The sequence below is a fragment of the Fimicolochytrium jonesii genome (genome assembly GCF_025526975.1).
Source record: "Fimicolochytrium jonesii strain JEL569 chromosome Unknown EV422scaffold_21, whole genome shotgun sequence".
Taxonomy (NCBI): domain Eukaryota; kingdom Fungi; phylum Chytridiomycota; class Chytridiomycetes; order Spizellomycetales; family Powellomycetaceae; genus Fimicolochytrium; species Fimicolochytrium jonesii.
Window position 1 is genome coordinate 85777 of NW_026515688.1, and position 14751 is coordinate 100527.

At 54.5% G+C, this 14751-nt stretch overlaps 4 protein-coding genes across 4 annotated transcripts; 3 read left to right on the forward strand and 1 right to left on the reverse strand.

The window, feature by feature from the left end:
* Window positions 1-759: 759 nt before the first annotated feature.
* On the forward strand, window positions 760-2435 carry EV422DRAFT_168529 (acetyl-CoA hydrolase/transferase family protein). The gene has a single exon (XM_053065068.1). It carries the CDS (start codon window positions 949-951, stop codon window positions 2356-2358), a length of 1410 nt encoding a protein of 469 aa, XP_052923440.1. The 5' UTR covers window positions 760-948; the 3' UTR covers window positions 2359-2435.
* A 1333-nt stretch (window positions 2436-3768) lies between these two features.
* EV422DRAFT_483264 (camp independent regulatory protein) lies at window positions 3769-4319 on the forward strand (the record flags this gene model as incomplete). Its single annotated transcript, XM_053067339.1, has 2 exons — window positions 3769-3944; window positions 4019-4319. Coding segments are annotated over 2 exons (477 nt in total), but the record flags the coding sequence as incomplete, so codon positions are not given.
* A 1722-nt stretch (window positions 4320-6041) lies between these two features.
* Window positions 6042-8860, forward strand: EV422DRAFT_537161 (uncharacterized protein). The gene is made up of 10 exons (XM_053070891.1): window positions 6042-6248; window positions 6358-6400; window positions 6483-6707; window positions 6795-6830; window positions 6907-6987; window positions 7059-7817; window positions 7896-8001; window positions 8072-8243; window positions 8325-8531; window positions 8619-8860. The coding sequence occupies exons 1-10, from the start codon at window positions 6219-6221 to the stop codon at window positions 8628-8630; spliced, it is 1671 nt and encodes a 556-aa protein (XP_052923442.1). The 5' UTR covers window positions 6042-6218; the 3' UTR covers window positions 8631-8860.
* A 2328-nt stretch (window positions 8861-11188) lies between these two features.
* Window positions 11189-11878, reverse strand: EV422DRAFT_498893 (uncharacterized protein; the record flags this gene model as incomplete). The annotated part of the gene is made up of 2 exons (XM_053068051.1): window positions 11189-11739; window positions 11818-11878. 2 exons carry the CDS (start codon window positions 11876-11878, stop codon window positions 11189-11191), a joined length of 612 nt encoding a protein of 203 aa, XP_052923443.1.
* Between the last annotated feature and the right edge of the window lie 2873 nt (window positions 11879-14751).

Below are 14751 nucleotides of genomic sequence, written 5' to 3' on the forward strand. Positions count from 1 at the left end.
GTCGTGTTCGTTCACGCAGACTGGGACCGGGAACTGCTTGACCCCGACCCGGATGCAAGAAAGTTTTTGGACGATGACTGGGGTGAAGATATGCAGGACCACTGCACATATCCTTTTAGGCGCGCTGGTACGCTCACCCGCTTTGAAGGCATCGCTTTCAATGCGCCTTCGATGTGTCGTTCGGCCTACAAAAACATCGCCAACCACTCGAAAGATACTCTCCGCAACGTCTCGCTGGATCTACGACCATTTGGCTCCAACGTGAATACTCTTACTAGATTTCGAACGCGTATGGTGTCCACCGAAGTTCCTCAGGAGTATTTAACAAACTTTCTCGAATCCATACGAAAGACCCTTCTGGGAATTTACTTCGTGCAGGCAGATAGATGGATAGAGTATCTGGACGGATCGCACATCCATCTTCGAAGTTTGGAGTTGGGACACGGTTTGTCGCGATTGAACGATGACGCAGTCTTCCGTCTCGCAAAGGCGAACCGCAGATTGACTTCACTCCGATTCACGGGGCCATTCTTTCTCTGGCAGGAATCTCAGCTGTCCTCACGGCATTAAATGCACGTAGCCGAGCGAGCTTGATAGTAGATACTGTATGTAGCTCTGGAATGTGACGCGCGAAACGTCATGGGTTAGTCGCCCCCAATAAACCCCCAATCCAATTATCCCACCCGCAGAACACGTACTGTACGCAGCACATATTACAGTACTGTACCCCACCACGCGTCACACGCACTCATACCGCACACACATGAGACGGGGCGTGAGGGCGTCCGTTGCGTGCGTTGCGTTATTCAAATCCAGATCCCACGTCCATATCTATACAGTATATATATATAGATGCTCCTTCTCCGCTTGGCTGGCTCTTGCCCGTAAGATCTGTCCCTTTCTCTCTCGCTGCTCGCTACGTACATACATACTGTATATCCACCAACAATGAACCGTCTCCTTAGTCTGAGTGGGCGTCGCCAGCTTACCTCCCGTCTCGGTCAACTGTTGCCGGGCCGTCCAACAACATCGGTCGTTCCTGCCCGCACCCTGCTAACTCGAAAGGGTCCTTCCGTCCGCTGCCAAACCCTCCAAGACGCCGTCTCGCATATCAAGTCAGGAGACCGTATCTATGTCCACGGTATCTCCGCTGTTCCGATCGACATGCTCTCTGCCCTTCGGCAGAGAGAAGACTTGCGCAATCTTGAGTTTAACCATCTCCACCTCGAGACCCTCAACCCGTGCGATGACCCCGCTCTGACATCTGCCCGTGGCTTCTTCACCCAACACTTCTTTGTCGGAAGCAACGCTCGCAAAAACGTGGCGAAATCCACTGGCGCGTACATTCCGGTCTTTCTAAGCGAGATTCCCAAACTCATGCGGACGGGCCGCCTCAGGCCCGACATCGCGCTCCTCAACCTGTCGCCGCCGGATAAGCATGGTTACTGCTCGCTTGGGACTGAGATCGCTTGCGCGCTACCGGCAGCAGAGACGGCTCCCATCATCATCGCTCAGATCAATCGTCACATGCCAAGAACGTTTGGCTCCGCCCACATCCACGTTGACTCCATCGACTACGTCGTCGACCATGACAAACCCCTCCCACAATCACAAGTCATTACGTGCTCCGATGTCGAACAGAGGATTGGGAAGCATATCGCAGAGCTTGTACCTGACGGGGCATGTCTCCAAATGGGCATCGGAGCTCTTCCAAACGCTGTTCTCCAGCAATTGAAATCTCATAAAGATCTCGGTATACACACGGAGATGTTCGAGGAGGGTGTCATCGATCTCACCCGTACTGGCGTGGTCACCAATCTCCGTAAGAACTTCCTACCAGGAAAGTTGGTCACAAGCTTTGTGATGGGTACCCAACGCGTCTACGACTACGTCGACGATAACCCGACGGTGGTCTTCCTCGACTCGGCCGAGACGAACGACCCAGTGACGATCGGCCGTAATGACCGCGTTGTTGCCATCAACTCCGCGATTGAGGTCGATCTCACCGGGCAAGTGTGCGCGGATTCCGTTGGAACCACACAGATCTCCGGTGTAGGTGGTCAGATCGATTTCGAGAGAGGTGCTGCGATCAGTCACGGCGGCGTGCCCATCATCGCGCTTCAATCCTTGACCAAAAAAGGCGCCACACGCATCGTGCCGACCTTGAAAGTTGGAGCGGGGGTCGTCACCACCCGCGCGCACGTTCATTGGGTCGTAACGGAACACGGAGCCGTAAACCTATTTGGAAAGAACATGCATGACAGAGCGAGGCTGTTGATATCCATCGCACACCCAAAGCATAGAGAAGAGTTGGAAAAAGCGGCATATGACCGGTTGGGCATCCGTGCGTGGCGATAGGACGTGAGAGGTTGTGCACGACCCGCTCCGCCCTCCTCTTCCTACACAGCGATTGAAAATTTAGGGTTAGGGTTATTGTTCATGGGGTGATATATTCGAAGATTTCAATATACAAGGTTGTTTTTAAGTAGGGGAAGGGCGGGGGGCGAAGGTTTTAGAGGGCCAAGCGGACTCCTGGGGCAAGCCTCTTGAGCTCAAACTCGGACGGCTGCACCCACCAGCGCACCCACTTTGCACATGCTGCGCAAGCTACATAGAAACGCAACGATGGGATAGAGTCGAGCATCGAGATGGGTGCATGTGAGTCGAGCGCAGAACGTCTGAAGCAGTTAATAATTTGGCATTACACGATTTGCGCAAGGTTCGTTTGTTGCTCCGTTGCCTTGTCGCGCTGTCGGATTTGCCGTCATGCCCAGATCACGTGCGGAAGGCTTTTGGTTTGGCAAAAGGGGGGTCGCACAATAGGAAGTCCGAGTCCGAAAGCAAAGCATTTCCTTCATGGCCAGTTAATAATTAGTTATGTTAAGTGCCATCACTTAAACAAGGGACAAGTTGCAGGCCGCAAACTGGGCTGTGTGTGTGTGGATGGATGGAAATAATAATCCATGCATGGGTGGAGTAATAAAATAAAATTGAGTTTGGCGTCGCTGGCGGTCCATGATGAACCCCCTATGATATTGTTAAGGTTAAGGTCATGAGATAATGCCAAAGCGAAGAGGGGGAAAACGCCCGCTCCTCCTCCCGACCCAAAGGAAGGACGCACTCCCCAACCTTATGCTCCCTCACTCGGCGAAAGCGAAAGCGAAAGGGACTGGAGACAACATTAGAGACCACACTGACAGACACCAACCCCCCCCGGAATTACGGCTGAGACTCTCACCTCCATATACTCAGCATTACGGCTCCTCTATACAGGGTCCTACTACCTTAGTCTTTGACGGAAGTACTCCACAGAGACGGGTATGTCTTCCATTAACACGTGCGACGTTGTCCCGTAAATGCTCCCACGCTAAAGCATTTCCCACTTCAGCCAGATAACTCGTCGCTAATACGACTGTGGAATACAGCAAGCGTTGCAACCCCCACTCAGCGACCAGCACCACCCGAATTTCGTGTCGCAACCTTCAGAAAACACGTTTCCTTCGACTTTTGCAACAGGTCATTCACGATCAATTGCACAAACACAGAAAGACGAACAAGCGAGAACCCACAAGCATACCGGCCTAAAACCGGCGTCTCATCTCTCGGAAGAGAGAAAGAGCGCTTAACATCTCCCTGCTGGACTTTGGGGAAAAAAGCAGCGGTTTCCATCGGTTCGCAATTAAGTCGAGCCCCTACAATCAGCGTTCGCGGAAACGCCTGTATAAAGATTTTTTGTCGGGCCCGTATATAGTATAAAGCTTCACAACCATGGAGACGTGGCACGGTATAATCAATTCGCCGAACGATGCGCTTTTGCTTTTTGAGGCGTGTCGGCTTGGTCACATGAAGCGGATTCAGAGGCGGCTGTCGGATTCGGAGCGCATAGCGTATGTCAAGTCGGGGGCGATTTTCCTGTGGGATGAGGAGGAGAGTGGTATCAAAAGGTGCGTTTGTGGAGAAACTGATTATGACTGTTGGAAATGGTTCCTCACTAACAGTCGTCATTTTTCTCTCGTAGGTGGACAGATGGAAAGCACTGGTCTCCATCACGTATCAACGGCAGTTTCCTCATCTACCGTGAGGTCGAGCCTCGCAAGAGCAAGATCCCAGGGATGGACGATCGCATCGAGTACGTGATCAAGGAAGATGGCTTAACCAAGAAGGCCATCTCCATCACCACCTCCGACGGGCGCCGACAGCACCTGGTCTCATATTACCTCCGAGCGGACCTCAACCAGCGGATCCTTGACCCACCGTCGTCGATCCCTTCGTTCTCTGAGCTCGTCATATCGACCGAAATATACCCCGAGTTCATGCCGGAGAACACCACCCCGTCCCTCGCCTCGTCGTCATCCTCTATTACCTCATTTACATCCATCGCTTCTACCCACACGCAAAGCACTACTGATTCTAGCAAACCGAATTACGTCCCCGTCGCCAAGTACAAGACCAAGAGCGCCCGTGATTCCTCGCCGTACCGGTACGAGCCATCCTCGGCGAAATCGCGGACGTCGCAGCAGGACATCGCTCTTGTTGACGGGGGCTTGCCACGCCCATCGCGCGACTCGGGCAAGCATGTCAGTATCCTCAGCAAAGCGCCGCTGGACGACGGCAGATCTTTCCGGTCCTACGACGGCTCGTCCATCCGGTCGTATGATAATCACTCCATCCGGTCATTCGACACTCAGTCCGTCCGTTCGTTCAACAGCAGGGACGAGCCGTGGGCGCCACCTGCCCAATCGGAGTACTACGGGTCACATCAAGGTTTCCAGGTCGTCATCCCTTCGCAAGAAGAGAGCAGACGCCAGAGCGAGGCGAAACAGCAGCAACAGCAACAGCAACTGCATCACATGCAAGTGCAACAAGCCCAACAGCAGCAACAGGGCTACCACTCCTCCACCTCCTCCCGCAACTCGCCCTCCACCTCCCACACCCAGCTGCACCGCACACCCTCCGTCATCTCCAACTTTTCCGCCCTCACCGCCCCACCGGACATGGACATGCACCGCTACGGCATGGACACCAGCACCAACCATCACAGTAGTAGTTCCCCTCACCGCGGCGCACCCTCCGTGCGATCCCTTCCCATCGGCCTCTCCGACTCCCATGAAGGAGGAGGCTTCCACCACCCACACCACCACCACCCGATCCTACCCATGCCCAAACCCTCCTCGCCCGCGCACCATTTCATCGGCGTCCAATCCCGTGGGGCGTCCCCGACGCCTATGGACATCGACTCTGCGCCGTCAGATTCAACGATGTCTGGCACTAGCAATGGGAACGGGGAGAAACCGCCCATGTTTCTAGCGCACTCGAATTGGGCGCCTGGGATGGATTATCGGCATACGGGGGGCAGTTTGGAGGGGTGGGGGTTGGGGGGATTTGGGGGCGGTAAGGGCGGGAATGGGAGTGGGGAGGACGGGAGCGGGAGGGGTGCAGGACGTGGGTGATAATGGATGATGATGATGGGGTCCCAGCGATCGGCTTTGACCATGACAATACCTACCATCCATGGAGGTCGCGCCGCCCGCCGCCGCCGGTCCTTCATGACCGTTCGCAGCGTTGTCCTTTGCTCATGGGGGGCGATGTTTCCTTTCCCCTCGTCAACCCCCCTCTCGGTCTTTTGTGTTTTCTCCTTTCAGTAACCCCCCTCCCCTCCCCTTGTTCGTCCCGCTTTTGTCCTGTCAGGTTTTTCTCTGTGATTTTTTTTTTCTTGTTAACATATGAAATGAATTTCTCCCGCTTTTCTATCGAGTATGGGGGTTTTCGTGCGAAGGGATGCATTATTGTCAGTACCCGTCTGGTATATCTCATCGAAGTGGGGCTTACTTTGCGTCGCAACCCTTGGCTTTTGGCTTTTTCGTGCGAGAAAAAAAAAACGAGGGTTAGCGAGCGGGACACTACTGGCAGGAACAGGTTCGATTCCCGCAGGGGGAGGCGCCATCCTCGATTTTGTCTGTAATTTACCGCGAGATGACATCACAGGCCCTGAACACGAACGACCACGAGACGGACGCCCCCGGCAAGCAAGCAATCGATGGGGCTTTTTTTGAACAACCAACAGCCATCTCATCTCATCTCAACAACCCCATCTGCCTGTTTACCATATCATACCAACTCACCCAACACACACACAAGTACTCGTACGCACCCTATAACGTGCCACTCGCAGGATCATACTACCCATCGAAACGGATTGTGAACCCAAGATCATCACGATGCCGACTTCGCAGTTTAGTGTCAAGCAGGTATGGTTTGCGTGGTGGATGCCGGCGTGAGTGGGTGCAGGAGTGGATTCGAGGCTACTGTTTGTGATTCCTAGACGTGTGTATTGACCGCCCTTTTTTTTCTGCTTAGGTGACCACCACGCCGTTCGAGGGCCAGAAGCCTGGAACTTCAGGTATCGTATATATACCCTTCTCCATTGCCATCGGATTCGTTAGTGGGGAAGAAATCCAGCAACTAAACCCCCCACCGAACAGGCCTCCGCAAACGCGTCAAAATCTTTCAACAACAGCACTACACCGAGAACTTCATCCAGGCAACCCTCTCCGCCATCCCCGACGGGCCCGCTGGCGCCACCCTCGTCGTCGGCGGCGATGGACGGTACTTTTTGAAAGAGGCCGTGCAAAAGATCATTAGGCTGGCGGCGGGGAATGGGGTGAAGAAGCTGGTGGTGGGGCAGAATGGGATCTTGTCGACGCCTGGTATGGGGTTGGGGATTGTGGTTGGGGATATTGGGGTAGATGAGGGAGCGCCGCTTATGTTTTTTTTCTTCAATTTTTGGTGATAAGCTGCTTCGAACCTTATTCGTAAACGCAAGGCGACTGGTATGTTGAGACTGGAGAATGTACCCGGGCGAGATGGCGGGCCGGGCTGGAAACTGAATGCTTCATCTGTTTGCAGGTGGTATCCTTTTGACCGCGTCCCACAACCCGGGAGGTCCCGACAACGACTTTGGTATCAAGTATAACATGAGCAATGGAGGTTTGTAGGATAGTTACTGTCTCAGAGTGTGGCTTAGAGGGGACGATGCTCATCAATGATTTCCCATACAGGCCCGGCTCCCGAGTCGGTCACGGACAAGATCTACAAGATCACCACGACCATTTCATCCTACCCCGAAGCCGACATCCCAGCGGTCGACCTCTCCGCCCTCGGCACAAAAACTTTCGGCGATTTCACCATCGAAGTAATCGACTCGGTCGACGACTACGTCATCCTCATGAAAGAGATCTTTGACTTTGCCCTCCTCAAAAACTTCTTCAAAAAGCGCCCAGACTACAAAGTCCTCTTCGATTCCCTCCACGGCGTCACGGGCCCGTACGCGCAACGCATCCTCGTCAAGGAACTCGGTCTGCCCGAATCGTCGGTCATGAACGCCACACCGTCGGAGGATTTCGGCGGCGGCCACCCGGACCCGAATCTGACGTACGCGCACGACCTCGTCGCCCGCGTCGAGAAGGAGAACATCGACTTTGGAGCCGCGTCAGATGGTGATGGCGATCGGAACATGATCATCGGTAAAGGCGCCTTCGTTAACCCCTCTGACTCGGTTGCCCTCATCGCCGCATACGCCGACGCTATTCCCTACTTCAAGAAGAGCGGACTCAAAGGGCTGGCGCGCAGCATGCCGACCAGCGGCGCCCTGGACCGCGTGGCGAAGAAGAAGGGCATCCAGTTCTTTGAGACGCCTACGGGGTGGAAGTTCTTTGGGAACTTGATGGATGCGGGCAAGTGCTCGATCTGTGGAGAAGAGAGCTTCGGGACGGGGAGCGATCATATTCGGGAGAAGGATGGCGTATGGGCTATCATTGGTGGGTTGAAAAAAAGTTTAGAAAGTTACGGCTTGGATGAAGGGACTGGGACTGACTTTTTTTCTCTGTTTGTTGCAGCCTGGCTCTCCATCGTGGCTTACGCCAGCGAGTCGAACCCCAAGGTCGGTCTGAACGACATCCTCAACAAGCACTACGAGGAGTACGGCCGTAACTACTTCTCTAGGTAACTCTCCTCCATACATCAGCTCCTCCCCTCCCACATTCTCACACAACCCCCCTTGTGTGAATCTTAGATACGACTACGAGGAAGTGGACAGCGACCACGCCGCGAAAGTGATGTCCCACCTCACGGCCTTCATCAACGACAAGGCCTCGATCGGCAAAAAGCTCGGCGCGTACGAGGTCGCCACCGCCGACAACTTTGAGTACACTGACCCCATCGACGGGAGCGTCAGCAAAAACCAGGTATCCCTAATCAAAAAAGAGCACACCTACATCTCAATCACCCACCACCCCTAACAAACCCCCATCTATCTCCCCCCACAGGGCATCCGCATCGTCTTCACCGACGCCTCGCGCATCATCTTCCGGCTCTCCGGCACGGGCTCGCAGGGCGCGACCATCCGGCTGTATGTCGAAAAGTACGCGCCGAAGGAGTACAAGACGGAGACGCAGGCGGCGATCCAGGATCTGATCGACGTCGCGTTGGCGTTGAGTCGGTTGAGGGAGGAGACCGGGAGGGAGAAGCCCACGGTGAGTTGAGACACATGTAACCCTTTTTTTGGGTTGGGGTCGGCCGACAACTTATACGGACGTGTTCTGCTTGTGCTTGTCATACAGGTTATCACCTAAAAGCTACCCTTCTGCGAACATTGGAGTGTTGACTTCGTGTGGGGCTCTCGCTCCCGCCCCAGTGTAGTTTTTTTCTCTTATGATTGGACAGAACGGGTCTCTCTGTAGCAGTTTAGCGCATGTATTCGCCGGTTTGGGTGATCGTTCCCTTTTTCGTTTGCTTTTTTTTTTTTGCATTGCGTTGGCTGGGTACGGGAATGAGATGACATTGGGTCGGTTTTGAACTCGGGCGACGCTCTCAGTGACTTTATTACGCGCGTCCACAGAATCAGTGGCACAGATCCCTCGACATCTTCGCCCGTCTGCACCCATCCCGTGCAATCCCCTCACGGCCCCATCTTCATCCGGTACGTTCCTAAAATAACGGGCCAGCCGTAATTGTTAGCTTGACATTTTGGTGGGTGGGCATTCTGCCATTGCTTTTCGGGTGTCATGCCCATGCCCCGCCGGCACGGGAGCGCGTCAATCTTTCCTTGGGGGATTGCCACTGTACAGAGAGAATCTACACCCCAAATTTCCAAGTATATATGTTTTTCCTATGACATGGGTGTGTCCGGCTGACAGAGTGGGAGAGCGGTCGGTCCTCCCCTTACTCGTGCCAAGGTCTCGTATCATACTGTATCATACTCGCCCGCAGTCGCGCCGAGGGCGCTCCGGCGGCACTCTCTGGAGAGAGTGCCGGACAGTCCAACGCACTTTTCTGTCGCAGAGCAGCTCCCATCTCCCTTCGCTCCGCCGGATCCTCCCGCCTCGCACTCCATCTCAGCATCTACTTCATCTTTCGCGAAACGCCGGAGGGTCGGCCTCATCAAGCAGATTCTCTATCTCACGCCGGGATCGCTGGGGATCCAGCTGGGGATCGCAGCAGTTGAATCTGGGAGGTCGTCGACGAGGGGCAGATGAACTCTCGATAGTGTGCGTCCACCCGTGCTTGCTCTGTCATGAAGGTTTCTTTTGTTTGCGCGTGGTCGGATTGAATTTGCAGGGCTTGTAATGCGGCATCGCGGGCGTCCAGTGCATGGGTCAGCTCATTCATTTCCCGCTTGCGTTCGCTTGGAGTTTTCTCTTTAGCGCCCGAACCTTTCTTCCTCATGGGACGCTTTGAGAGTTCTTCAATTCTTCCTCCGGCTTCTTGAGGGTGGTCGCCTGCGAAATGAGCAGGGTCCAGTGGTTTTGCGCATTCGGCTTGCGGGTGCGGGCGTGGTTTTGGCGTGGGTTGGGCTTATGAGGCCCATGCTTGTGTTGATTTACGAACAAATATGGGGTCCCGGCATCTCTGACCATGCGCAATGTCCCGGACACAGCTTCGATTCCCCGGTGGATTCCGGCTGGATGGCCTGCTGCACACTCTGGAACATCATCGGAATGCCTTTCGGTCAGTCCGGACTTTGAAGGAGGCAGACGAGTTGGACGTACCCCTCCCGGCTGGTGACGGGTCTTGAGCGGGGCCAACGTGCTGGGGATACCGGCGAATGGACCAATGGGGGCCGGTTGCGGGTGGACGCCTCTCGCTGGCCACCGATACGCGGGAGGGGTGACCCTGCCCTTTGGGTCTCCAGGAAGAAAAGGTTTACAGTAGTGCCTTCCGCACCTCGTCTTGCATCCAGACAATGGTTGTCACCGGCCGGGAGTAGCGACACCGACGGGCAAATCGAATACCCCGGGTCAGTGCCACCGCCCTCGTCCAGAGCGGCACGTCGACATCTCCGGGACTCCCCATCATTGATCTCTACTGATAAGTTTCGACCTCATGGGTACATCGCTCAAATGAACCGCAACAAAAACCTGACCTAATCCAGGAACCCCGCAAGGCCCCTCGTGCATCGTCGCCCCAACTCGCCGAGTTCCCGAAGACCGCACGCAGGAAGCTGATCGAGAACGGGGAGAGGATACCCAACCCCGCCGTTGGGTTCGTTACGTCGACGCGTTTAACGGCTTTTGGTTTGTCTAGGATACTTTCGTCTCGACTTTCTATTATACAGTATCTCCACGCCCGTCCTTCTCTCTTGCTTTTTCCTTTTTGGGGTTACGGACATGCATCGTGGATTTGTGGTGTCCATCCTTGTGAAGGTAGATATGTGGGGGGTACCGAAGGAGCAGCGGATGCGGGTGAGATAGTTGCAGCTAGTTTGTCGGGCATAAATGTTGTGCACATGCCACCATATATTCCCTTGGGGAGAGATCAAGATTTGGTCCAAATGGTGCAAAAAAAAAAGAATATATTGCATAGTCTTACGAAAACAACAAAAAAGAGGTACAAAGACAAAAGACAACGACTGCAAGTCGTTTGAGGGTTACTACATAGTATTCGCGCCATGGGGGGTGTAAGCGACGGTACAATATTCATGAGGTGAGATATACATTTTGCCCCGGCGGCGGGAGAGAAGATCATTATCCATCTTGTGTTTGGGTGGTATACGAACGAGGTGGGGTGAGGTAGACCGTGAGGGTGCAAATATCTGTGTGAGAAAGCTGATTTGGCGGGTGGTGTCGGAGGGCTCGGAGGCAGAGCAGCCGCGTGGGATCAGAGCGGAGGGGCTGCGGCGTCGGGATTTCCTTCACGTCACAATCACAGACGGAACCAACGCCGCGCTGCCACCACCACCATCATTCTCCCCACCCATGCGATCCGACTTGTGCACAAACGACGCCTGGTCCGCACCAGGCGACATATCCTCCTCCTCCTCCTCCTCCTCCGCCTCATTATCCGTCTCATCATCGTCCGCGTCTCCATTATCCATCGCTTCGTCTTTCACATGGTCATCGTCGTCGTGATTCTGATCGGCTGTAGTTAACCCGCCATCAGCAGCAGCAGCGGCAGCAGCAGCAGCCGCCGCCCTCTTCTCCATCTTAGCCGTCTGCATCTGTCTAATCTTAATCGCACACGCATTCTCTCTCGGTCCCCTTAGATGCCGTCTGAGGGCGTCCGACCTCGCAAAGGCCTTTTTACAGGCGGCGCAGACGTGCGGTTTGAGGCCCGCGTGCAGTTTGGCGTGGCGTTTGAGGTCGTGTTTGCGGGAGAAGGTGGCGGGGCAGTGGGCGCAGACGAAGGGGCGTTCGCCCGTGTGCGAGCGGTAGTGGGATTTGAGGTTGTAGGGGCGTGTGAAGGCTGGGGGGATGGCATAAGGGGAGGGTTAGTCGCTTGTAACCGGCATGGGATTACAAAAGAGCCCGCAGAAATACTTACTCTTTCCACAATCTGGGTAAGGACACTTGTACACAGTCTGCTTCGGCGTCTTAATAGCCATCTCAGACGGTTTCGGTAACGGCGGCGCGTCCGAACGCGGGGGTACGGGCGACCCCGTCCTCTTCATATCCTGGTGGTGCTGTATCCCGTTCGCACCGAAATTCAACGAGTGCTGACTGGCATTCGAGTACCGTCGTCCATTGTTGTATGAGGCATCCAGAGGTGCGTACTGTTCCGGCGGCGTGATGAGGCCTACGGGTTGGTAAGGTTGTTGCTGTCCTTGGTAGGCGGAGACGCCGATGGTGGGAAGCGGTGGATTGACTGACTGTTGCAGCTGGCCGGGCATTTGTTGCATGTCTGGGAACATCTGGTTCATCATGGTCGGTTGTGAACCTTGCTGGGTGTATGTCAGTTGGTTGGACTGGCCGGGGTTGGGATTCGAGTAGTTTCCCATAAAATCGACGATTGCGGCTGGCGGTAGTTCGAAGTTTTGTGGCGTTGGGTAGTTGTCGGCTTGCGATGTTCCGTCCAGGCTGTATTGTGCGGGCGACGGGTGGTAGTTTGGAATCGGGGATGCGGAGGGTGACGGGATGGCGTGGATCATTGGTGAAGTCAAATGGACGATGTTTGCGTATCTATTTGACAACCGGAATTTTGCAATGAGTTTCGAGCTCGGAAGAGAGACAAATGAAAGGAAAGAAAAGAACTCGATTACTCACTGCAAGTCGCCGTTGAAGGACCCCGTCGACAAATATCCATCGTCACTAGCATCATCCGTAAGTTGCAAATCCTCCAACCCGCTCAACGACCCCGAACTCGGTCTCCGCCTCTGAGGAGATGGCACAGCCAAGAACGGCGCCGTCACATCAATCCCAGAGGTATATTCCGGATTCGGGCTGAGATATGAACCAATAGACGTCACAGACACTGCCGACTCATTGTCTGACTCGCTGAAAACCGAAGAGATATCGTCGTCCCGCCACCCGTCGTACCCCTGGAAGTTGGTTGGCCCTGCATTGTCGATCTGCACCGTTAATTGTGGTACGGCGGGTGCTGTGTAGGCCATACCAGCGCTTGATGCGGGGAGGTAAGGGAGGCTGTCGAAGGAGGTGGTGTTGTGCTGGGAGAATTGCTGGTTGTATTGCTGCTCTGGCGTTGAGTATGCCTGGGTTTGTTGTTGTTGTTGTTGAGGGCTTTGTGATGACGTTCCGGAACTGAATTGTCCGTAAAGCGACGGATTTTGACCGTACGCAAAATTGTTCTGCGAACCGACATTTTGCGCAGGTTCCAGTGGGAACCTGTAATTCATCTGTGATTGCTGTTGGTAGCCCACAGAGCCGTTTCCCACCGATAGGAGATTCGCATTCGGAGCGGCGGAAGAGTATGCTCCGTTGCTAACATTCACTCTGTCCGCCTCGAACAGAGCGTTGATAATATCATGCTGATTTTTAAGCTGACCCGCCTGCCCAGAGTTTATCCCTTGCTGCTGCTGCTGTTCATTGTATTGCGGTGGACTTTGATGGTTAAACTGATTATACGCCCCCTGCGGCGTGAGAACGCCCTGAAAACCAGCGCCTCCCATCGCCGCATGGTTGTTCATGAACTGCGTTCGCTGAGCGGACTCTGCGAAGAGTGCAAGAATCTCCGGGTCGTCCACCTCACCCTCCTCGAGAGGCATGCCGGTCGTGCGAGCTAAGGTTCCGGTGAATGGGGCGTTTGTGGTGGTCATTCGCCCAACTTAACCCCTCGTTTGCTGCTGACTGTGCTCGGCTTCAAAAGTCTCTTTCCGTATCCTCCGCCGCTACTCTCGGAAACCGTACGGGAGTTGCCGATGGCCCGTTTGACTGCTCCGCCAACCTTTGAGATAGCGCTACTACGGCGGAGAGATCAACCTTTCCGCAGCACACCGGTGTGTATCCCAAAACCAAGTGAACAGTAGTCCGCCAACGCTGCAGACAACAACGTTGAGTTGAGTGCTTGTTCTCTGTGTATTCAAGAAATCACTTTGTGAGGATGCAGTCGTGGGTGAATTGCTACATGTGGGGGTCTGGTACAACACCGAGAGCGAGATGCCCCATTTTCCCACGACCGCAGAAGGGACGTTACCTACCGAATATGAATCCTTCAACAGACGGGGTTCTGCGGCGAGGACGATATGCTTGCACGGAGTTGAGGGTGCGTTTTCTGTCTGTACGAGTGCTTGCAGTTGATTTCCGCGGACCTGTTGTGAGCGAGTTCTCGCGGCGACGAAGGGAGGCCCAGTTGCGTTCTGATTGATGATGGCTTTGATATGGAGGCCCTTGTTGGGAGTCCAGTCCCAGGCAACAAGCACAAGCACACGTCAAACCAAACCCGAACGGTCAACTTCCTCCATCCATCCATCCCATCATCACCATCACACGGACGCCCGGCACAGGGGGAGCCCCTCAGGTCTGGCTGGTTCCTGGCCTGGCGTGCATCCCGCATATGACTTGGGATATGGCTCCCGGTACTCCAACTTGCAACAATCAAACGACCCCTTGTTCTCGTTTTAAAACGCCTTCAACCCCACCCCCTGGGAGTCGGGACTCCTCGACTACAAATTAAAATCAGTTTATATCCGGTGCTTCACATTGCGTCACAAGCGGTCACTCCCGTATATGATTACGTGAGCATGACTCATGTTGGCCCACCGACACTTGCTGGCGCATTTTCCCTCTGCTGCAATTCTAAATCCCCGACAAGAACTACAATGTCAGCAAACCCACCCGGACTTTCGCGTGCCTGACTTGCCTTTTGAGAGGGGCGCCCGAGAAGATGAGGGGTGTGCTTACGGAGAGGGAGATGAGGGCGCTGTTGGGTGGGCATTCATGGACGGGTGAGAGAGGACGGAAATGCTCATTCACTCAGTTTTGGAATAGAGCATATATAGTAGGTAGACAGACAACTATCGAC

Bases quoted from the DNA above. Each gene is read 5' to 3' on its own strand.
- EV422DRAFT_168529 (XM_053065068.1), top strand. From the start codon at position 949: ATGAACCGTCTCCTTAGTCTGAGTGGGCGTCGCCAGCTTACCTCCCGT.
- EV422DRAFT_537161 (XM_053070891.1), top strand. From the start codon at position 6,219: ATGCCGACTTCGCAGTTTAGTGTCAAGCAG. The intron at 6,401-6,482 runs GTATCGTATATA...CCCACCGAACAG, and splicing joins CCAGAAGCCTGGAACTTCAG to GCCTCCGCAAACGCGTCAAA. The intron at 6,708-6,794 runs GTATGGGGTTGG...TTTGGTGATAAG, and splicing joins TGGGATCTTGTCGACGCCTG to CTGCTTCGAACCTTATTCGT.